This window comes from Tachypleus tridentatus, chromosome 2 (assembly GCF_004210375.1).
Source record: "Tachypleus tridentatus isolate NWPU-2018 chromosome 2, ASM421037v1, whole genome shotgun sequence".
NCBI classification, from domain to species: domain Eukaryota; kingdom Metazoa; phylum Arthropoda; class Merostomata; order Xiphosura; family Limulidae; genus Tachypleus; species Tachypleus tridentatus.
In genome coordinates this window covers 49,289,966-49,315,985 of record NC_134826.1, presented here as the reverse complement: position 1 = coordinate 49,315,985, position 26,020 = coordinate 49,289,966, and the positions used below count along the sequence as shown (strand labels likewise).

General features: G+C 35.7%; 1 protein-coding gene across 1 annotated transcript in view; it reads right to left on the bottom strand.

The window, feature by feature from the left end:
• The window catches only part of LOC143243266 (frequenin-1-like), a 33,663-nt gene extending 10,077 nt beyond the window's left edge, over positions 1-23,586 (bottom strand). Inside the window, exons 1-4 of the mRNA XM_076487119.1 lie at positions 23,437-23,586; positions 3,641-3,665; positions 868-916; positions 239-328 (exon numbers count right to left, since the gene is read on the bottom strand). Coding sequence (XP_076343234.1) covers positions 239-328; positions 868-916; positions 3,641-3,665; positions 23,437-23,500 — 228 coding nt within the window. The 5' untranslated portion in view covers positions 23,501-23,586. The remainder of the gene's footprint in view (positions 1-238; positions 329-867; positions 917-3,640; positions 3,666-23,436) is intronic.
• Between the last annotated feature and the right edge of the window lie 2,434 nt (positions 23,587-26,020).

The following is a 26,020-nucleotide window of genomic DNA, read 5'->3' as shown; positions in this document are numbered from 1 at the left end:
CCAGAGAGAGAGAAAAATGACAAGTAACATCCCTCAAAGTGTTGTTCAAAAGTCTCTAGCTAAACATAAGGGCATTGGCAGTGAAGACCATTGACAGTGTTCAACAGAAAATGGAAATATCGTATCCAAAGTGTTTCGAATTACAAGAACAGCATGTAGAATACATTCTTTAAACACCCTTGAAGTGCCTATGATTATAGATTTTTCGAACACCCTGTATTTTAAGAAGCTAGTTTACCTTGTTTTCGTCAAACACCCTAAACACCAGTGATGCAAAATTAGCAGGATCTCCTTGTGGAAAGAACTGTTTGTATATACGTAGAAATCCCTGGAAATAAAACAATCTTTGCTTAAAATCACTTAAAGAAACTTAAGAAATGTGTTCGAACAAGAAAACGACGTAACTTTCTTATCTGAATTATGCGATTTTTAACTGATTTTCAGTTTGATGTGCAAAACAAAATCCTCACCTGGTATCATTAAGGATAACTTAAATTTTAGTTTTCAACCGTGACATTTTATTACTTACAGATTACCTTAAAATCTAATAACAAACAATACAAAACTGGCGTAATTTAATGATGTCCTGAAAGCAACAATAGTTAAATGGATTAAGAAAAATTAAATATTGAAATATTATACGTCTCGAAGTGAGAGGGTGGTTCTTAGATTTGAACCCATGTGCAAGAAAATTGGTTATGAACATTATTAAACTCCCAAGATGCACCACAAAAACAGATTAATATCTTGAATGTTGAGGCAGTCCTTCTCCAAAAAGGGAAACAACGCAGCTGGTGGGCTCTTATGAGTGACTTTATGAAATTTTGCTGTCAAAAGAGCAGGTAAACGAGTTTAGATTGTACTGACCTCTTCTGAAAGTTGTCCTTCGGGACAGTCTTTGAGAAAACCTCTGTACCTGAAAATCAAATGAAAGAAGAGCAAATGCATAAACAGTTCTCAGATAAAAACATGAAAAAACTAACAACATCAAACTTCACCTTCAATTTAAAAACATATTACGCTCTATGTGCATGCTAGTTTTCCAGATTTAACTATCGTTAGCAGAGCGATTGTAGGTTAATTTGTATATAACGTAACAGTTACATAAACTATCCTTTAACCTGTCTCTACAACAAATTGAAAAAAAGATATATTATGTCCTCAAATGTTGTCATACACAGTACTGACGGGTTGAAACGACGTGTAAATACTTTTCGAAATAGAGTATTGGAACTTCAACACGTACAAAATCAGCATTGCTTAAGTCACAACTATTATGTTTGTACGATCACACATACGAAAATTTTCGACTCAACGGGGTAATAACACTAATTTCTTGGTGTTTCCGCTTAATCATATTTTCAAGCTGATCTTGAACCAGATAGACAGGCTGTTGGTAAATGTTTCACTCGAAACAATCAACTAATTTGGATTGTTTTTCTTTATTGTGTTGAGTATTGTTGTGGCACCAGTACCAAATGTTGACCATTAGCGTGTTACAACCGAGGAGTGGATTCCATTTATTATAATGATGGCGGTGAAACGTTAACATCTAATAAAAAAAACTCTTTTCATTTTCCTTTGGATCAAAATTGCACGGAAATCTTTACCAGAGTCTTCTACTATCCAGACCTTTATCAAATCCCGTTACGTATAACTATGTACGTCACGAAATACGTGTCCATTCTACTCACATCTGTGCCAGTCTTTCATTCCTCAACGCTGCATGGACTTAGAAGGAACTGTTGATGGTTATTTAAACTCTAGTTCAAGTATCAAGTGCCAGTTGATTCAGTTTTAAAACGTCTGGACCTTGACATCTACAAGATGATTCGCTCGTCGCAGACACAATGGCTTAACTAGTAAAACGCATTCTTAAGCTTTGTGATGCATTATAAATTTAATGGTACATGTTTTTGTTGGTTTTGTAAGTGACTTATCGCTGGAAAGAAAATGTCTTAAAGTGTTCGTGATATCTTCGTTAAAGTGTCTGTCACGTCTTTGACGTGGATTTCACCATGCTCAACAAGTACTTCCAAAGCACAAAAGTGGTCGTTAATATTTTCATGACAAGAATCCAAATATGTACAGGAATACCGTGTTCTTCTTCCTAGAAGGACCTTACATAACGATCTACGGTCCGAGTACTCGTGATCCATTGATTAATTTGGTGTGTATTTAATTTCATGCAAAGCTACACGAAAGCTATCTGCGCTAGCCGTCCCTACTTTAGCAGTGCAAGACTAGAGGTAAGGCAGCTATTCATCACCACCCACCGCCAACTCTTGGGCTACTCTTTTACCAACGAATAGTGGGACTGACCGTCACACTATAACGCACCCACGGCTGAAAGGGCGAGTATGTTTGGTGTGACGGGGATTCGAACCTGCGACCCTTGGATTACGAGTCGAGTACCTTGACCACCTGGCCATGCCAGGTGATGCGATCCATTGAAAAAGTACCTTGGACCAAAGTTTCTGTATCTTGATATCAATGTTTCAAAAGCAATAAAACAAAGGATATCATAGAACGATCCGAGTTGGTACAGAACCCATATACGTGATGCAGATTAAAAAAAACAAGAAGAGTATATTAACATCAACAATATCTTGTTGGTGACTTAATGAAACTCCTGGTATTAGCTTCAGTCCTTACTAAATACACAACTGGATATGCGAGTTTAGTGTTTGAGCATTTGCTTTCAACTCGTACCACTGAAGGTTAACATTCATGGTCATCACAGTACCATGCAAAAATGTCTACCTCACAAGGATGACCTTACGTCGACCTTGTTCTAGAAGAATTCTATTCTTCATAGCCCAGATTTTAATGATGACATTTGTAAAACATTGCAGAAGTTGCCAAAGAAAAAAGAAGCGTATTATGCGTATTTTTGAATACAACTTGGGGATCAAGACAAATAATGGGCTCCGCACAATGTTTTCACACTTTGTATCGAAGAGTTGAGACATTGGACTAAAAGTAAGAAAAATATTTTGCCTTTTGGAATTCCAATGGTCTGGCATTAGCCTAAAACCATGGAGATAACTATTATTTTGCTCATGTAACGTGCAAAGCTACAATACTTGAAATGAAAAGGACATTTCTTATCCAAATCTTCAATCTGCTATAAAACCTGTTGCTCATGGACCTATTCCAGTGTAGCCTCTTGATACAGTTAGAACGGTGTTTGGATATTGAGAATATATATTTAATTTTAGAAAATCTGTATTACAGTATGCTTAGAATTTACAAAAACTTATATAACACGTTTTCTAATTTAACTTTCACGGAAACACAACATGAAGTACAGGTTTCTTGATGACAAGAAACCCACTTGAAAACCTACTTGTTTGTTAATCTAAAGATGACCTAGGAAGGTCAAGACGTTGTTCTCCGTTTATCAATAAAAGTGTTAATATTCGTACCAGCCGTTCTGAAGTACAGGGTTGTTTCGTACGGAACAGAACAGTTCCTTTTCATTGTGACGGTTACTGTTCAGTGTGTTTGTAATTCAAATACTTTGTACCGTCTTAAATTTAAATTCAATTCCATGGGAACTTTTCTATGATTTAATACCATATGATTTCACTAAAACAAACGGGATTTTAATATCTAAATGTAAATCCCCATAACTTACCATTGTCTGATTTCCTTTTCCGTAACTGAAAAAAAAACAAGGAAAAGAAATTAAGACTCAGTTAGTTAAACCGTAACATTAAAACGTTAAAACGGTCCATCTGTTTACTTAATACAGAAACACAAGTAATAAACTACACTAGTTTGCTTGTAATACAACATGAAACCGTTAACACGACTTTCATATTATTAATATTGATGCCACAAAAAGCAATGAATTAAAACATCACGGTATGAGAAATACAGTAAGTGTTAAATATCTCTCTATAAAGAAAAACGTGCTACAAACCGTGAAGTCACAGAACACTAACTGAACTAAGAATACAAGTTAAAAACTATTTTCAGGATAAGGCTTATTTGTTTGTTTTGGAATTTCGCACAAAGCTACTCGAGGGCTATCTGTGCTAGCCGTCCATAATTTAGCAGTGTAAGACTAGAGGGAAGGCAGCTAGTCATCACCACCCACCGCCAACTCTTGGGCTACTCTTTTACCAACGAAAAGTGGGATTGACCGTCACATTATAACGTCCCTAAGGCTGAAAGGGCGAGTATGTTTGGTGTGACGGGGATTTGAACCCGCGACCCTCGGATTACGAGTCGAGTGCCTTAATCACCTAGCCATGCTGGGCGCCCATAAGTTTGTTGGAATTTTTTCTGGCGATGTTATATTATAGAAAGTTTTGAGTTGTTTTTTTCTGGCGATGTTATAGAAAGAATAAAAATTGTTCCAGTTGGTTGAAAGCTGTCATTCATTACTGAAAGAAATGCGCGTGGTAACAGGAAATTTAATTAAACTACACTGTATCACGAATTACTTCAGTTAAGATTTATATATCACGTTACAATATGAAGATATTTATACACAAGTGAATATGACGTCACTATTAGCGGTGTTAGCGGTCATGCTTCAAACCTTCAAAATAATAATAATAAAAAGCTTCAATGAAGGGCAAGTTTTTCGTTACGATAAAGCTAAAATTAACTACTTAAACTTACTCTTCAATTATTACATTACTACAAACATTACTACAGTCATAAACAGATTAAACATACGTACTTTGACTTCAGTTTGAACTTTGTCCGAGTAGTTATTGGTGTATGTTAAATAAGAAATGTACACACGAGCTGAGAACAATTAGTGGTGTTACAATTACGCAAAAAATTTCTTACTCTCAAACTCAAATAACTTTGGCACACACAAATGTTATAAAATAAACTGACCACCACGATGATGAACTAAGTTATTTCCAGATAACTGGTTATGAATATTTATATTATCCATTTAATACCATTTATAAAAGCCAGTGATTGTAATATGTACTGCTAGCAGCTACGGAAAGTAAGAAATACCCTGTTATTTTAGCGAGATGTGGCGGAGTTTAACTACTAGTGACTGACGTTGGCCGGTGAAACACGTATTGTCCAATACAATTACGTCATGCATCACATCCATCATTAATATCAACTTGGTATTATACCAAGCCTGGCTATGACAACGAAGATGAAACTATGATGACAACCTGTACCAAGAAAGACTGCGACAGTCTTCTGCAAGACTGCCACCGTCTGCGACAACGTTGACGGACAAGATACGACTATATCAAAATGCACCAATATGAAAACACGTAAGATTTTTTTTTACTTCCAAGATTCTTAAAATCATTAAGCTAACCCCCACTCAATGGCACTACGATAAGTTCGCAGACGTATAACGCTAGAAACCGAGTTTCGATACTTGTCGGCACAGCACAGTGTGCCCAAAGTGTAGCAAAAGAACTATTTGATGTTACGTAAATATTCTCTTAATTTAGGTGATTAACTAGGTTTTCCAAGATGAAATCAAAACGCAAGTTTTTTGTATGATATATTATTGTTCCTAATCAGAGTTGTTGTATTCTAATGTATAGTAATTTCAAAACATCTACTTTTTTTCTAATATAAATTTTAAACAAAATTGTATCACTTCTCTCGACAACAGTAGCTTTCCAGTGACTTAGCGGTATGTCTGAAGTCTTATGACGCTAAAATTCAAGTGTTGAGAACTATGGTGGACACAACAACCCATATTTTTTGATAACTATGGTGGACACAACAACCCATATTTTAATCCGTGATGACGAGAAAACCCATTTGTAGAGAAAAATATATGTGTTAAAAACGGTTGGTATGGATTGAGAAAATTTTATGTAGAGGAGCGAACAACGTTTCGACCTTCTTCGGTCATTGTCAGGTTCACAAAGAAAGAAAGAGGTAACTGACCGATAGCTGACCACATATCATAATTCACCCAAGGACCAAAAGGGCGGAGCGCATTTTTCTCATGTTTTCAGTGAAAAGCCCACAAATTACAGAACATCAGCTTCACAGGTCCGACACACTTATTACTGGCCACCACTCGGCTCCAAACATAAGCCTAACATATGATACAGATTAAAAGTATACAACAGTTATCTGAACATATTAAGTTTTGGTTTCAGTTGGTCACTAAATTTTAGAACATTATTTAATATAATAGAAAAACGAACATTTTAGTGTTGACACCAAACAAGTAAAGTTTGCATTACAAATTTCTAGATGTAAATAAAATATATTACATTTCGCCTTTAAAACTCACTGTAAATATTGCAATACACTACTCGAAAAAATATCATCGAAAACAAACTTATGAAATTTTAAACTTAAAAAAATTTTCAGGATTTTAACGCGAATAATTGGCATTGAAGTTTAGAGCAGACATTAAGTTTTATGTGGCTATAAAAATTACACATTGTCATTATGTATATACAGTACCTGAAATAATTATGTAAATACATTAATTACATGTACAAAAGTCAACCTACATATAACAGCAACTCCATCTTGAATATGCTAATACAATAAACAACACCAAAGTAAATATTTAAATACACGAGAGAGTAAAGTACACCAGTATTCCACGATCTTATATACGAGCTCTTTGCTTTACACAGCATGTTAACTTGTTTTAAAGCTACCACATAATTTATCAATATAAGACTTTAAAATACTGTTCCAAGTGCCCTTTACTACTCCCCCACATTTCGGCCGAGTTGTTCGTTCGCCGTTTAACCTTTTCAGTTTTATAGCCTTAATAATGTTTATATTGGTTGTGAATATAACACAACGAGTTAGTTATCTGTGTTGTACTGCTGTAAGCAATCTTATGTGCTTCCTTACTGAAGTACAATTATTGTTGTATTGGGTGTTCGTTGTAGTGTTCGATTATTGTTTACTGGTCAATAAGATATTCGGTTTTAAAACGCTTCAAATTGTAAACATCATCGATACTATTTTGATCGAAAACACACATTTGGCATTCACATTTAAGAGACCTTTTGGACCACGTTGTGCACTTGAATCACACGAGTAACACTAAACAGAGAAAAATCTCAAGAAGACCTTAGAGGAATTCTAAACAAGAAAAATATATTTTATAATAATATGCTATATAAATTTAACAAGTTTAAAAATGGATAAAATAACAGAATAGCAAGTAATTAAGTGTTTAGAGGAAGTTCAATCAGAAACTAGAAGAAAGAAAACGTACAAGGTCTCATGTTTTACATGATTAAAATGAAACGAAGTTTCACTCCTATGAATAAATCATTCGATTTTTGAAGACCGACTGCACGTGTGCAGTTTTCTCCAATGTATTGTACAAATAAACGAGTTAAGTACAGCTAAAGAAACTGTTGCAACAAAAATGTTATGAGATGGTTTCGATATCAAACTATAAAGTAACCAAGGGAGTCTGTTAAATAACTTGGATAAGACAAATGCTTGCCTAGGATCCGTTTGGTTCATCATAAACTCAAACAAAAAACGTCAGGGGCTGATCTAAGTTGTTTAGAGCATAGTTTAACCTATGTTGATTAGGACATCGTTTATAGAGTTTGGGCGTCAAGAGTTATTGCTTACTCGACGCTTACAGACTTTGTTTCCAGTTATATTTACATAAAGAAGTCATCGAAACACTTTTTTGAAGCACCTATTTTTGGTTATTAGCATCAGAAGCTAATATTGAGTATATTGACAACACCACATCCATAGCGGCAGTATCAGTTGTTGTTTTTTATTTGCCATTTCAATTTTTTTTCTGTCATAAAATAAAGACAATCACTTTACTTAAAAAACGCTTAAACTAAATCTCTACGATTTTGGTAACATCATGCAAAGTTTGAAATGATACAAACGTTTTAAATATAGCTTCCGAGATTATTCGCATATGTTTCACATAAGCAACAGAAACAATTCTGTGTTAAATGTCACTCGTTTGAAATTTGATTACGTATTATCACAATGCATATAAAGTGATCAAATTATAAACATTGTGGGGGACTCCAAAAAGTGTTCTTTTGAGCCTGTTATTAGCTTCTTCAATGCAAAGTTTCCGGGCACCTCTCCTCAGATACCCCTCTCTCCCCCACAAAGATGAATTATTCGATGTTCCAACTTAAACCTAGATTAAGCCTTGAATGTAAATCAGGTTTATACATAGCAGCCATTTTTAATGGGTTGAATCATAAGATGCAAGTATGAATCAAACTAAGCCTCGTTTGATACCTGCTACTGCAAGCGAGATTAACAGAACCATATTGAACACAGTCACGTACAGAGTATTATTTTTTGCTTTAGTGTAACCAATAAGGTTGATTATCTAAAAATATGCATTTACTATAACAAAAATACTACTTTGATATGGTAAATACAGCTAGATTTAAATTAACCATTTCTCAGTGAAAACTGGCCTGGAGTAGAATAAGAAACGTTATGCGTATATCAAAAACTCAACTTTAAGATAAATTACTTTACTTTTAATAAATATTTCAGACAAACCTCATAAACTGAAATAAAGTCTTCAATGACAAGTAGTTACGTTCTCTGAGACTGTTTTAAAACTTGATGTAATTCAATTCTACACTATCTGTTTCTTCCCTTCCGCTAAAATCAGGGGTTCGATTCCCCTCGGTGGGCTCAGCAGATAGCCCGATGTGGCTTTGCTATAAGAAAAACACACACACTGTTTCTTCCCTTCAAAGGTTTTTCTTCAAGATGGGCATGGTTAGTTCATTTGTCGAAGTGTTCTTTTGAAATGGAGAGAAAGATGCCATCAAAATCGTGCGCATGCTTATGTACTCAGCCCTATCCGCTTATATAAGCAATAAAAAAAATCATTTTGTAAATGCAATATGATGTAACATACGCAATGCCAAAAATTAATGCAAATACCAATATAGAGATGATACAACTATACATAGGTCATCCCTACACGTCTTTCAATAATAAAATTTAGTGTTACACTATAAAATGCACAAATACGAAGCGGTTACGAGATCAGTCCATTAAACCGACCTCGAAGCGAGAGTCTAATAACCAGGACATGTTTTGACTCAGCTTGGTTTTCCTTGTACGTTAAGTTCTAGGGTCTTAATTACAGATACAGTGATACCGACACGACCATGATATTATGATAAACAAACTGGATACCAACAGTCGGAAAATATACAGTTTTGAACTGCAGTAATATTAAAAGTCAAGTATTCATTTTACAGAGAAACATTAAATTGTAATACTTAAAGTAATGTAGAGATCATCTATGTATAGCCAGCTAGCTGTATTATCCTTAGAATACAAACAATATTATTTGTGGTATTACTATCCCTACCTCACATTACAAAATGATTTTTATTGCTTGTTTTGTGAGTTTTTTTCCCCTTGACGAAAAGTTAGTATATTCTATGAATTTATGTAAACAATTTAATATTATATATATTAATATTTTCTAGGCCCGGCATGGCCAAGCGTATTAAGGCGTGAGACTCGTAATCTGAGGGTCGCGGGTTTGCATCCCCATCGCGTCAAACATGCCTCCCCTTTCAGCCGTGGGGGCATTATAGTGTGACGGCCAATCCCACTATTCGTTGGTAAAAGAGTAGCCCAAGAGTTGGCGGTGGGTGGTTATGACTAGTTGCTTTCCCTCTAGTCTTACACTGCTGAATTAGGGACGGCTAGCACAGATAGCCCTCGAGTAGCTTTGTGCAAAATTCAAAAAAACAAAACAATATTTTCTGCTCCTTCACTTCATACGTAACATATGGATTGACTCTCTAAAACCATCGACTGTATAGTATACAAAGCATTGAATATACTATATGTTAATTTATTACTGGGTGCTAATATCTCTCTCTTTCTCTCGTGATTTGGGTGATCTTATGTACCCCAGAGGGTAAGGTACGCTTTGACCTCTTCCTTCACTTTCATGATCATGCAGTACGAGTTGGTATGGGTTGTTTTGTTTTGAATTTCGCGCAAAGCTACTCGAGGGTTATCTGCGTTAGCCCTCCCTAATTTAGCAGTGTAACACTAGAAGGAAGGTAGCTAGTTATCATCACCTAGCGCCAACTCTTGGGCTACTCTTTTACCAACGAATAGTGGGATTGACTATAACATTATAACGCCCCTATGGCTAAAAGGGTGAGCATGTTTGGTGTAACGAGGATTCGAACCCATGACCCTCAGATTACGGGTCGAGTGCCTTAACCACTTCGCCATGCCGGGCCGAGTTGGTATGGCTACTACTTTAGGGTCAGAGTAGTCTGAGTTTACTCTGATCCTTTTAAGGACAATGTTTATGTATTGTTTTTGTACATTTATCGATATGATTTCCCCTATCAGTAGGAAGTCTAGTTTGAAGGTAGCCTTTTTTCCCCCTCTCCCTTTTTAATATTTATATTTATTTTTTTAAATATGTGTGTTTTCTTATAGCCACATCGGGCTATCTGCTGAACCCACCGAGGGGAATCGAACCCCTGAGTTGAGCGTTGTAAATCCGAAAACATACCGCTGTATTAGCGGTTTTTTTTTAAATTTATTTTTGTGTTTAAAATATATGTTGATTGGGGAGAGATGTTTACGACTATCTTCATCATGTATGCAGTACTTTAGTTCGCATAATAAATCATTTTTCACCAATTTTTTATCGAAATACGTTATTGTACTATGTAGGAGTCTGTCTACTATCGTTGGTATGTTTGAATATTTGTGTAGGAAGTTGGATGATGTGGTTCTGTGTGCTGTTGTGAGTAGTGTGTTTTGTATTGTTTTCAGCTTGGTTTTGATTACCTTGTCACTTACACTAATCGAATGTGGAGCTGCATAATCAGTTACTGGTCTAATGTATATTTTGTAAATTTTTAGTATATTGTCTGTTGATACTCCACTATTCTTTCCAGTTAAACTTCTAGCTTAGTTGGTTCTTCGCCAGACTTTACTTTCAATTTCACTTAAGTGGTTAATCCATGTTAATTTTGAGTCATAGGTTAGACCGAGAAATTTTGCCGATGTGACACACAGTCTGAAGTAATATTCCATTCATGTATATATTTCAGGCTGTACTTTTTGTTCTTTGTTAGGTTGATAAATACGACTAGTTGTGTTTTTGCCGATTCTATTTCATTATGGTTGTATGAACGAGGCTGCTATAGCTGGTGTTGGGGTACTTTTCAGATTGCCACATCATCCGCGAATTGTGAGGAAAATCCATAATTAGGATACTTCAGTGGCATATTGTTTACATAGCTGATGAAGAGTATAGGGCTAACCACCCCTCCCTGAGGGACGCCAGCTTCTGGAGTAAAGCATTCAGAAAAAGATTCCCTCTTCATCTATTCTACATTTTCTGTTTTCCAAGAAGTTAGAATAACTCTACTCGGTAGTCCCATTTCATGCATACTGAACCGTAGACCATTGTGCCATACAGTGTCAAATGATTTCTTAATGTCAAAAAAGCAGGCGACAGTATATTGTTTTCTGTTGAAGCTATCTGTTATTTCTTCAGTTAGTCTGACTAAGTGATCAGTTGTTTGTCAAAATTTCCTGAAGTGATTTTGTTCTTCAGGCAGTTTAGAGGTTATTTCCAAGTATGTGGAGAGTCTCTTACTAATTAAGCGTTATAAAAGTTTGCCTACATAGCTGGTCAGACTGACTGGTCGGTAGCTAGTTAGTTTCTTGGCTGGCTTTCCTTCCTTATGGAACATTAACATATTAGCATGCTTCCAAGAAACTGGTATGTATCCAGAAGATAAGTTGAAAAGTGCTTTTAAATGGTCAAATAATTTTAGAGTGCCCCTTTTGAGAAGGATGACTTGTATCTCATCTTCATCCGGAGACTTTTTTTTTTTATTGTTTCACGAAGTTCATGTATTGATATTTCTTTCGTTAGCATCGTGTCTTCATAGTTGGTTATGCGTTTTGTATTTGTCTCAGATATACTTGTTGGGAAAATTGGTTCAAATTGTTATTTATTGTTTATTATATAATTTGTCGATCAGTATGTGTTTTAAACGCATTCTGTAGTTGGTGTTACAAAGTTTCGGTTTTTTCTTTATTTGTATAAGATATTGTATTATTTATTATACTCTAGTGTAGGATATTTTCTTGCGGCTGAATTGTCATTGGTGAGTCGTCTGAGGTGTGTCCAGAATTTTCTCGGGTCAGTTTTATCGTATAATTTTGAACAAAAAAGTGTCCCATTGTATCTTGTTTTACTAGTTTTATTTGTGTTCTAATGCGATTTCTTATATTGTTTATTTTTGTTTTGGTTTCTCTATCTCTTGTAATCATGAATTGTCTTCGTTTTTTGATTAGTGTTATTATTTAGGTGTTTGGTTTCCGTGTGTTATTTGTTGTTTTATGGTTTTGTTTCCATATTGTTTTATTTGCCGCTATTGGAAGGCACTCCGTTATTGTTTGACAGTAGTTATCCAATTCTATATGGCTTTTTTTTCTCCTTCTAAAACGTTACTAGGTAATTGATTGTCTAATTCTTTTTTATAGTCTCGGTAATTTGTTTTATTGTAATCAAACTTTTCTTGTCTATAGTTTGTATTTTCATGGGAGGCGAGATCGAAGAGGCAACATATTGGTAGATGGTCGCTATCAACATATTTTCCCACCTGAAAATTAATTAGTTTCTGGCTCATATTGTACGTGCTAAGACAAAAATCTTTTATGTCATTAGTGTCAGTGGCATACGCTGTATATGTGGGGGTGTTATCATTCATTAGGGCTATATTATTATTGTCCATAAACTGTAATAGATTTCTTCCATTGTTGTTGGTACAGTTACAGTCAGTGTGTGTTTTTCATATAGCAAAGCCACAAAGGGTTATCTGCTCAGCCCACCGAGGGGAATCGAACCCCTGATTTTAGCGTTGTAAATCCGGAGACATACCGCTGTACTAGCGAGGGGCAGTTACAGTCAAAATTAACAATTTTACTGTTTAGGTCTCCAATGACTATAGAGTTTCGGTTGTGGGAAGAGATGTTGTTGAGTCTAATTGTTTATGTGGTGAATAGTATATTCCGGCTATTGTCACTTTTGTCATATTTATTAACAAAATATCCACAGTAACATGTTCGTTATTACTGCTCATGTTGATTTCTGTGACTGAGAGGTCTGTTTTGTGTATTATTATACCTATATTTTTATTATTATTTTTTTATTCTGTCTTTCCTTCTTGCTATGTAGTTTGGTATCTTAAATATATTGTTGTTATAAAGTAATGTTTCGCTTAATATCATAATGTGGGGTTAGTTTCTAATATAACGTCTTCGATCTCGTGTTTCTTGGAAGCTATTGCACTTTGGATGTTGATATATACCACTGTGAACTTTATGGTATTAGTGTTATTATGTGTGGTATACGAGGTATATTTTTTTCAAGATGATGATTAATATATCAATACAGTTGGTTTTTTTGGTTTGGGTTTGTATATGCTGTTATAAATTCTATGATGATGTCTGATTTTGGTAGTCAGTTGGCTTGTTTTCTCACGTGTGTTAGTGTTTGTTTCTGGAAGTGTGGTATTGTTTTCTTGTGATTTTTGTGTATGTATTGAGGTGTTATTTTCCTGTGTAACATTACTTTGCTCTTGCTGTTTTTGTGTTTTGTTTCCTTTCAGCATTTGTGCATAAGTTGTTTGAGATGTTTTACTAACTTCTGTTGTTGCGTCTTTTGTTTGTTGCGACTTTGTGTTAAGTTGTTCCTTTTCAGTCGTTGTTGTTTTTATATCAGATATGCATTGTTTTAATTGTTTGTATTTGTCGCATCCTTTGTAGCTAGTTGTGCGTGTTTGTCCACGATTACAGCATTTAGGTGTTTCTTGTTCCTTTTTGCACTGAAATATGGTGTTCCCCACCACAACCGCAGCACCTCGATGTTGCTAGACATGCCACAGAAACGTGCTCATATCTTTGACAATTGTAGCATTTAGTTACTACAATTGCCACAGTTTTTAATTGTTCGACTTTGCATCTTTCGTACCAAAGCATTATTCCATTATTTATAAGGTTTGTATGTTGTAGTTGTCAACTATGCCAACTCGTATTAACTTTGTTGGTGCTTATGTTTTTTTGTAAATTATTAGTTGAATTTTTGTGTATGGTATATTTTGTCCATTCAATGCTTGGGTCATATTGTCAGGGTTTATCGATTGGTGCACCCCTCTTACGACTATAGATTTAGGCTGCGGCTTGCTTCCTGGTAGGTGAATTTCAATTTTACCAGGTTTAAATGCGTCTTCCGGTCATTCCTTCAATAGCTTGTTAAAGTCAGCGGCCTCTTACCCTCGAACAACGACAACGCCCCTGGGCAGACGCTTCATATAGACAATAGAGACTAGCGGTTTGTTAATATCTTCGCTTCTTCTTTATGGGTGTTTGGGTATGTTGGAAATTTTGATACCCAGGAAGGTCAGGTGCAAAAGACCTCTTCCTCCATCCCTAACTTTCATTCTCCGCTGTTACTATGTTGTAGTTGTAGTGCTTGAGGGTCAGAGTAACCCACAGTACTCCAGCCCTTTTCAGGGCATTGATAATATATGTTTTATTCTGTTTGTTTCGAATTTCGCACAAAGTTACACGAGGGCTATCTGCGCTACGCGTTCCTGATTTTGCAGTGTAAGACTGGAGGGAAGACAGCTAGTCATCACCATCCACCGCCAACTCTTGGGCTGCTCTTTTACCAACGAATAGTGGGATTGACCGCCACATTATAACACCTACACGGCTAAAAGGGCGAGCATGTTTGGTGTGACGGGGATTCGAACCTGCGACCCTCAGATTACGAGTCGGGTATCTTGACCACCTGGCCATGATAGGCCGTTTCATTCTGTAAACAAGCTTTTGAAATTAGCACAATACAGAAACAGGACACCCGATTTTTCCCTGTAATTTTAGAATTCTGTCAATAGCCAAACATTATGTTAAACTTCTTATAAAAGAAAAAGTGTACATAAAATCTCTCCTCCTGTCCTTAAATAATGCACAGTCTCCACTAGGTTTAAAATTATTTTAAATATTTGAACATTTCCACGTTTTCTAGACTTGTTTATTCAAATTGTTTACTTGTGTATATATTTTGTTGTAATTAGAAATATTGTTTGTTTCGTGTTTCTATCTTACTAATGAAGTTATGAGGATTCTGAAAATTTTAATACATACTTCCTATTATCACGTTTGTGTGTTTCATTATCAAGCTACGTTTAACAAAAAACAGTCGATAACTTCGAGTAGTAATGATAACATCGTTTACACTAAAATTTTGATTAAAAAAAAGACTTACTGCTACTCATTACGACTATGCGAAGCCGTTGTGCACTGTCCAAAAACAGTGATTTAGGTTTAAACTGAAATTAGTTATGAAGTAGTTTTTAGAGTTCTGTACCGAAACAAGAGAAGGAAAGACGAATAATTAATTCAGTGGGTTAGTCACTTCCTGGTTTGGAATCTTAGCAACGGCTACTTGCCTTTTTTGGGTAGAAAAATCAAATAAAAGCAAGTAGCTATTATCCTTTAAAATAAAACTATTTAAAAAACAGTTTTATCATACATGCTTGTATTATGCCTATTGAGTACTGTCATAAATTAAAGGTTATGTTCGCCAATTGTCAATTAACAGGTTTTACTTAAATTTTCTTAACACTAGATATATATTGTGTTATTGTTAGATTTAGGATTATTCTGCATCAGGTGTCTAACTTGTTGATGATAAAAGTTCAAAAATAAACTAACAGCAAACTCTTCATTTGCTTTAAAAATGAATTACACTAAAGGAATTACGGATCTAATTCTCTTCTTCTTGCCTAAAGTTCACTTAGGCCTATTCAGTTGCTTTAGAATTTCAGTTGGCAAGCCGAAATATTTATTTCTATCGCACTTTTATTCCGTGTGTAATCCACTTACAAATATGGCGCGAATTACCGCTGTCGTACATTGCGCTTCCTGTAATCGCTTGTTTTTTCTCTTCAAATTATACTGTTACTTTTGTCAGAATGCATTTAGGGCTATTCAATTACTTTCAAACCATGCTTTGACAGAATAACTTGTTCTTTTTCGCCTTATTTTTATTCTAACATATAACCGTTAGGCCTATTACTTTTATTCACGTACAACGTTTTCTTGGCTGCCACATTGCTCTCTTCTGCCATTGTTTTTGTCTGTCTGCTGTTTCCCGCTCATTTTATAGTATTTATATGTTTATTTACTCCTTACATTCTCGACACAAACGTGTTACAAAAAATGTCCGATGATCGTCTGCTTTTAACTGTGTTACAAAAACTTCCGATAATCGTCTGCTTTTAACTCTTTATAATAAAAACTAAACAATCATACAATATTCACAAAATAAACTAAATAATTATATCTACACTAAACAATATTTATACGACAAGTAATTTAACTATCACTACATATAATCTACTGACTATGATAACGAGATGGTTGATTTAATCGGGCAAAAAAATGTTTACCAATTTGCAAAAACTTTCATTAATCCAGATTGCAATATTTAAACACGTTTCTTATACTGTCTCCTAGAACATGGAAACACTTATTAATGGCGTATGGGAAATACGAAGCCTTAAAACATGTGCGAACCAACGATCCTCATCACAAACCAATGACCATTCACTATATGACTAATAACGTCAAATCAAGAAACTTTACTAGATAACCGTGCATTCTCTAAACTGAACACTATATCGTTGTTTAAAGTGGCTATTCTAAATGGCTTTTACATAATAAAAGCAAGTATATCTATGCAAGTATTTCTTTTGTAACATATTCACTGTTATACGTTTATTTTAATACCTACGTTTCTTTTAGTTTGATGCATGTGACGTATATTGCGAAAGTCATGCCTGTTCTTGAAATTTGTAGAAGATTCTCGAGAGCAAAAATCAACCACATATGTTTTACAAAAATACCATCGTGTCTTCGAACATTGTTGAACGTTCCAGAAGCTCGTCTGATTGGTATAAAAGCTAGCCGAGAGATAGCAATAGAATGTTGTCGGGCAGCTACAGAAAGTAAACAAGTCTGAAGTTTTAGTTGTGATTAACGCTTATTAATCTGAAAACTACAGATATCTGTCCAGGAACGTTTTTAGACTTCGAACATTATGAACTTCAATGAATTGCTTCGGACGTTAATATTTTTACGAAGACTTTAGATATCTTCCTCTGTAAAAGGTAAGCTTGTAAATCGCGTTAAGCCTAACAAGAAGTAAGTTGGAATTTCATTGTTCATTGTTCCAGTTTTCACTGTTTGAATATTTTACCCCCACCCCTCTCCTTAAAGGGCCTTTTTCAGACTCGTTCGTTATATGTAAATGTTAAATTTTATAGCGACATCTAAAACAACGATGTTTAGGCCACTTGAAAACAGTAATGTAGCCAAGAACAGAGCTGTGGTTAGCCAGCGCATGATTGAAATCTCATTAAATTTTTGGCCTTTAAAGCACCTGAAGCGAATAAACGTACGAGATGTGGAAAGAGGAACAAATAAGTGTTGACTTACGCATCAGTTTGTACGGTAAAATGTTTCTCGTACGTAAACCATGTAACTTGGCTAGATCTTTATAAAATACGATTGTTTTGATGTAATTCTATCGAATAGAATGTCAGAACACTAAATTTCTTTATTTTGTATAATACGTACAAAAGAAAACGACCAAAATGTTGTCTGCAAGTGTTATCCACGCAACATTAAAGTTATGAAAATGACAAAATCTTTAGTACGCTACTCGAAATTTATTACTAAGTGCAAAGTTACTCAACGAACTAACTGCACTGTGAACATTACAAGGATGGAACTCGGTAATTTAGCGTTAAGCCCTCACGCTCACAGACAAGGCATGGAAGCGTTGTTTCATATACAATTTATGAAAGTAAATAGAGACAAAAACGTCATATAGGTGTTCCTCACACAAATACAAATAAAACACACGCACACCTTAAAGGCTGTTAGAATATATAAACATGCATTGAAGCATTTATATATCAAATGTACCCTAGGTTTAGAAGGAAGCTGCGAAATAGTACCCACACAGCGGTGTTTTAACCTTCAGTCTCACATAAGAAATAAAGAATAACAACAGATATAGAATTAATAGTTCTTGTCGGAGATTTGGATTTGCATTTTTTAACGCAGTCATTCCTCATGATTTTACTTATTTGACTTCATTAAAACGCAATTATTTTCACTAAAATAAATAAATAAATATGCGCACACATTATATATATATATATACACCGTTTCAATTAAGTAAAAATAATACACAAGCAACACCGACGTATCTTTAAACACTCAGAAAAATTTATCTACGTTAATAAATTTTACTATGCGTATATAACATCTAGTTCATTTAATTTACAGTTTACTGTTATCATTATTGGGTTCTATTTTGAACGTTAGTAAGTTGCACGTTGTTGTTCCTGAAACCAATAGTGAAGCTCAAAAAATGACAGGCGATATTAAATATAATTTCCATCACCTTCGCAAAAAACAGACACAGTAAGTAAGCTGAATTTTAACCTGTTTTTTTTATCTAGGTGGCGCAATTTAATATTTATAACGTTCAAAATTACAATGCTTATTTTGTAAAAGCACGAACAGAAAAGAAGTGTAAATCATAGCAAAAAAAGCCGATAGGGGTTGTCGATTCCGACTGTTGAATTTTCAGTAAGAGTCGAAAACAAAGAAATGCGAAATAATATCAAGGGGAGAAAATGAGAAAGCCGCCATCACTATACAAGTGCGAGAAAAAAATATCCTGTTTCACGTACAACTCAAAGGTGTCTTAAGCCTTAAAACAAAGAAATTCTACACGTGCTATTGTCACATATAATGAAGTTAAGAAAAACAAATAAACAAGTTATAGGAAAAAACACGGTTATGTAACTTATTAGCCACGACGACATTTCTAATTAGCAACTATCTAAAAAGGTTTTCTCGAGTTTGCAATAGCATTTTCAAAAAATAAAATCTCTCTCAATTGTAGTTTTTCATTAAGTAAATATTACGCTGGGTTTGAAATGAAATAACGACAGAAACAAATAATTTTGTGCTTAATCTAGGAGATGTAGAAGTAGAAGCAAATGCATATCATGTTTTTAATATCATTTGAGAACAACATCGAAACTGAACGCACCTCTCTAACGTTAAGACCACGATACTCACACACCCACACTTCTGATGAAAGAATCTCCAACGTTCAAATCATAGCTCTAGCATCCGATACTTTTCGCGACGCAATATCTTGAGTTTATTATTTAGAATGTAAGCTTGTGTACTTTACAAGGGTTATTACTGATTATGCTATACATGTTTGTGGACGAATTCTCAATGCTCCTTGACTTAGAATAACCTGATGGTTAGGGCCTTCAACTCGCAAGTTGCGGATCGCGGGTTCGAATCCTCTTTACCAAACATGCTTGCCCTTTCATCCGTGGAAACGTTATAACATTCGGTCAATCCTCTATTCCTTGGTAAAAGAGTAGCTCAAGAGTTGGCGGTGGGTAGGGTTGACTAGCCAACTTCTCTTTAATCTACACTACTAAATTAGGGACGGCTAACGCGGATAGCACTGGTAGAGTAGCTTCAACTGAAATTCAAAAGAAACCAAACTCAATATTCCTAAGTTGCTTATATCTGCCAGAAGTTCCGATGATATGATTTAGATGATATCAGTTACGCGTATCGAATTTTTAGTTAAAGTTAACTAAACAAACACTAACACAGCCTCTAACAAAAACAATTTACCGCAACCTAAACGCAATGTTTCAACTGTACTTCACCAGCTATCAAGAAACTTAAATCAATAATACTGTGTTGTTGTTTGTAATTACACACAAAGCTGCACAATGGGCTATTTGGGCTCTGCCTTCATGTGTATCGAAACCTGAATACTAGCGTTGTAATTCCGCAGATATGTTGCTGTGCCACTGGTGGACGATAATACTGTGTTTCCCATTCCTCTAATGACTGTAGTGGTAATTCGTTGATTGTAATACCGTTTTCGCAGTCGAAACTCATTTTTATTTTAATGTTTTAAAATTCTGAATGAGCAACTATAACGCACGTTTTTCGGTACTGCAGTTGCCATTCAAAAACGATGCGCGCGCGCAATCTAAACTTTTACAGTTATGCTTGAAATACGATGTGCTTGTACAGTCTAAACATCTCCAGTTAATATTAGAAAAATACCCGAGATCAAAACGTGGGTAATTTTGGTTTGTTTGTTTAACACAAACTATCAGTTATACCCAGTTTTACTAGGTAGTTGAATTTATTTTAGTAATAAAATACAAGTGGTTTGGTTTGTTTTTAATTTCGCGCAAAGCTACACAAGGGCTATCTGCGCTAGCCGTCCCTAATTCAGCAATGTAAGACTAGAGGGAAGGCAGCTAGTCATTACCACCCACCGCCAACTCTTGGGCTACTTTTTTACCAACAAATAGTGGGATATTGACCGTAACATTAAAACGCCCGCACGACTGAAAGGGCGAGACATTAAAGGGTCTGCTTAAGAAAATAATACAATGTAATAGCCTATTGAATTGCATACCAAAAATTAAGATTAGCTTTAGAAACCTACAAGTAGTATCACGTCTCGTGAAAAATTTTAATTGAAGTGAAACGTGTAATTAAACTGGCAAGAGATGCGAGACAAAAAAAACAAAAAACAGCAATTATCTTTGAATCCTCAAAAAAAAATAATACTAAATTAGAAGAAGGTTTTCTAATAGTACGGTTGCGTTTGCACACGTTATTCTTCAACAGTTTAGTTCTTTATGTTGGCTCATGCCAAATTTCCTCAGATATAAGACTAGTTTGTTTTTTTAATTTCGCGCAAAGCTACACGAGGGCTATCTGCACTAGCTGCCCGTAATTTAGCAGTGTAAGACTAGAGGGAAGGCAGCTGATTACCACCCGTCGCCAACTCTTGGGCTACTATTTTACCAATGAATAGTGTGATTGACCGTCACGGAATAACGTGACCTCCATGGCTCAAAGCGCGAGCATGTTTGGTGTGACGGGGATTCGAACCCGCGACCCTCGGATTACGAGTCGAACGCCTTAACCCACCTGGCCATGCCGGGCCTTACAAATATGAAAAATATATAACAAGTTCTCAGTGTTACAGGTAGTCTTTAAAGTAAACAATAACACAATAGATAGGGATAACCAACAGCAGTCCTGTCAAGCTGTTCAACCTTTACTTTATTGTAATTTCAAACGTTTCGTTTTGATAGAATTTGCGAAAATATAATCTGCAGCAAAAGTTGTTTAATTTATGAAAAATCGGTCTATGTGGGTGAGGGGTGGTGGGACTCGTACCCGGTCGGTTACTTGTTCGAGACTAGTTCGCTTCATGCTATTATCTCTTTGGGAAAACACTTTCTCTAATTGTTAGCCGCGGCATAACGGCTCCGACGTTTTCGGGTACAAACTTTTAGTTCGTAGCTCCATTATCTCTTAACTGATTTAAGCTCTAATTACAATTTTCGACTGCGGTGGTCAAACCCTTTTGATTGATGTATTTGACCACACCCAAAGTCTCCTACATTAGTTTACTCTAATATTGCCTAAAATATTTCAACTTGAGGATAGCCTGGTAGAGATACTTGAGTAATAAAATCAAATCGGGTATACACACGTCCCACAGTCGGTATTGGTAGAACAAAAGAAATATAGCTAACAAAAAGAAAAAAGGTCTCGTATACTAATTTACTCTAATTTTGCCAAAAATAATTAAATGCCGCGTCTATTGAAGATTCCCTCTTGTTTCAGCCTATTCTACTGTCAAATAAGGGTTAACACTTGAGGGTGTAATATCCTGTGAAGAAGTAATATGGTATCGTTCATATCTGCTTGTGTCAGTTGAGCCAAATTTTCACACCAGATCCCACGTGCCAGCTCGGCATGAGAGGTATTCGACTTCAAGTCAACAATCGGTTTGTGCAACAGATACAATTTAAGAGATCATAGTTACCTAGTTTGGCTGCGAATCTCGTGATTAAACCACATTGTAACAGTAACACTCAATCCCAGTATTTGGTTTCAAAAACGAAACAAGGCTCTTGCAGCGATAGACACTGCTGATTAGCCGCATTTTCTCTGGCAGTAGTTTTTAGTCCCCGTGAGCATAACGTTCTGCACAAACAGAAAATTATTATAAAGTGACAGTTTAAGTTTGTGTTGGGAAAAATTACTTCACATTTATCAAATTAACCGATTGGTTCATGATCTATATTATGCCGTTTCTTGCTACAACAAAAGTAATAACTTGAAAGTCCATCCAGATAGATGTTTAGTCATTGCGCGAGGCTTAGGAAGGTTAGTTCAATTCAGACCTCTTCCTTCCAATATCTCGATAAACAGTGCATGTATACCCTTTGCAAATTGTTTTGCTAATTTTTTCATTTACAACTCCCGGGTTAACTAAAACTGCACGCGATAAATCAATACTTCTCCCCCAACCAATTCTCAGTAATTAACATCATTTTACATCATTACCTGGTCATAAGAAATTATATTTCAACTTTAAAAGCACATTTAGCACAAAACGACACAAGAAATGTCAAGTAACGGCATTGTAACGTGAAAGTCAATTTTATGAACAAAATAACGTTTGTTCTAGCCTCTAAGGGAATACGAGTCGTAATTATTACGCGTTACAGTGTGACTTGTGAAGATCTCGTTAGAATACACACAATTAGTAAATATGGTTTGCATGCAGTATCAGAGATAAAAGGGGTCACAATTCTCTCCTACTTTTCCAAGTTAAAATAATTCTTTCCGTTTTCCCTTTTTTTTTTACCACTCTTTGTCAAATTATTTTTCAATTTTTGAGGTTCATGGCCACCCTGTTTTCTTTGCAACCAACTTAAGTTTACGTTCATTGGCTGTTAGTTACGCTTTCCTGTCAACATTAGACCCTCACAACAAAACTGCTGAATGCAAGACATACCATATCATGCATACTCTCGGAACAGGTGATATACAGAGTGTTACGACAGAGAAAAGCTGGCCTTACTACTACAAGGTCCACACATAGGTCAGCAAACCCAAAGACATTTTTCTCAGCACAAAATCCACGAAAATGCAGGGGAAAAACTGATTGAGAGAGTGCCCCCTATTCCATATTCTTCTCCTTACTTGCAAGCTTTCGATGGCCCAATTATAATAAACTGGTAATAAGATAACCATTGTATATCATATGGTGTGTTAAATCAAATTAATTTAAAAAGAAATATGCACTTATTTTTATCACGTTTCAATGACAATGTTGCCACAACAATATCAGTAGCTTATACTGCTATAGGAAGTTCCAATAACTATGTTTATTGTATGTACCTTTGTTGTCATTAACACTAACTATACCACTAAAAGAAATATTTTATGATTTTAGACAAAGACAATTTAATAATTACACACAGTATGTCTCCGTGGCGAGCCTTGTAACCATCTCACTCCTCAACTTGCTTTGTTTCTTCCCCATTTACACACTCCTTTATTCTCGAATAAACAGAACACACCATCAAATATTCATTTGACTAGCAACACGTTGCTCACACTCTCCACTGTACCCGCAAATTTACCTAGGTTAGTGACTGACAAGAAATATAATCCAGAGGAGCGAAACTACTTTCCGATCTGCCTGCCATCTTTTGGCAACTTATCGATCTATAGGTGATGCTTAAATGTAAGCGACTAAAAACAATTATTATGGAACAGTTTAGATGAAGAGAACATAATTATTTAATGATATGTTTTGTATGAACAGAGCAAATTAAATATTAAACTATTTGGTCATAATCTGTTCTTTCTGTGTCTACTCTTACAAACTAGTATTAGGCATACAGTTACACCTACCTCCGTAATTGAACGAGCTGACAATTTATTTCACTTGCATTTTACCCTTTCACATTTGTCGCCAGGCCTTTTATAGTGCTATGTGTTGATTTTACTTATTACTTTATAAATACTTAATTTTAAAATTACACTAGTCAACCTGAAACAGTAGCAATGTTTGATTAGAGAAATGACGTAACGTTAATTGTTAATCTGACGTCACCGCCACTTCAGCCTTTCTTCTTGTGTATCGACTTAAATTTTGTTTCCAAATCCTTACGGAGTCATTAGAAAAAAGTGTTTTTAAACGTTACCCAATCTGTAAATTTCTCACAAAGTGCCATCCCGTCAGACAGCTGTTCCAGTTGATGTGAATGTGTCATAAAGCGATTGGATATAAATAACATGACTCCACTCATAACAACAACCCAACAAATCGTTCTACAGTTTAAAAAATAAATACAAAAATGTACGTCCTTAAAACAGCAGTTCCCTAAGGTTTAGGGTTAACTTATCGCATCCTCGGTATTTACTAAATTCCGGAGGTTTCGGATACAATCAGGAGATGAAAAACTGACAGATTAGTCATAGCCACAAAATGGTATATTATTGATTTCGTTAATTCTTAAATTTGACACAAAATCGGGCACTGACTTCGGTAAATCTTAAATTTGCACTTGAGGCTGTAGTCTAGCATGGTCCGGTTGTTAGGAGGCGCTTGACTCACAGTTTATGGGTCGTGGGTTCGATTTCCCGTCCCACCAAACATGCTCATCCTTTCAGCTGTGGGAGCGTTATATTGTGAGGGCTAATCCTAATATTCCTTGATTAAAAAAAAAGTAGCTAAAGATTTTGCGGTGGGTAGTGATAACTAACTACCTTCCATCGAGTTTTTCACTGCTAAATTATGGATAGCTAGCGCAAGTAGTTCTCGTGTAGCTTTGTGCGAAATTCAAAACAAACAGATAATTAAATTCATGTGAAATGTTAAACCAGTGTTGGGCTTTTTCGTGGGAGTATATGTTTTTACACTATTCGATCTGACGATCCAGCAGTTCGTGGCTGGTACATTTAGTTATTTATCTGCAACCTTACTTGATTCAGTTGAATTTGCACATTAATTATTTACATAACATCTCAATTTTTAAATATATTACCAACGTTGTGCCTGTCAAATTACGTGAGCATAATAGGAAATCTTGAACAACTCTCTCTCTCGGTGTTTGGGCATGATATGCTCGTACCCTGGAGGGTCAAGTTCTATTTGACCTCTCTATATATATATATCTGCAGGTGTTTAGGTTTAGAATTAATATTTCCTAAGAAACATTAATCCCCTGGGGTGCTCGAAGACTAACTAGTCCTCCTTCAACCCCGCACCAGATAGGAATTTATAAAATAATAGCGTTTGTGGATAACACTGATAGACAGATTAATGGATTGATTTAACACATGCAAATGCTTGTCTGGAGAGCGTGGCAGGCAACAAGGCGAAGGCAAAGCAAATCCCACCCAAGAAGAGAAACGGAGAAATACGACGAGAAGCAGGTCGGATAAATACAAACAACAGTCAAACGGGTCAGTTCAGGGCCGGGCATGAATCGATGGATCAAAGTGCCCAAGCGGGGATCTATGGATCCAATGCTTAAGGATTAGGTGTGGAGGGAAACGGGAGTACCCCGAGAAAACCCACTTTCACGACCTGGGTGCCGAATAAACTACCCAGATCGTGCCCGATGGTAGCTGTAAGGAAAGAAAGTCAGGGTAAATAATCACAGGAAAGAAAAAAAAATCATAATTAATAAACGTAATCATCATAAGAGATAAAGGTTGTTTCTGGTGGTTCTGTTGGGTTAGCACGTTCACGATTATCACAAGCGACAAAGATTGGTTCTGGTGGTGCTGTCGGGTTGGCAAGTTCTGCGTGGAATATTCGTCTCAAATTAGCTCGACTCAGTTTTAGTGACCTTCTCACAGGTGAAATTTCAGATGGAGTTTCTGGGCTTGGTGGTTCTGCACTGGTCTGGACAGGCTTATGTCTTCTTTTAATTAGAGATTGAGATGACTTGGTACTTGTGGACTTGGGTTCGGTTTGAACCGAGGCGTCTTTAGTTGTCGGACGCGTGGTTTGTGTCTGAGTCGAGGTGGTGGAACTAGGAACGAGAGG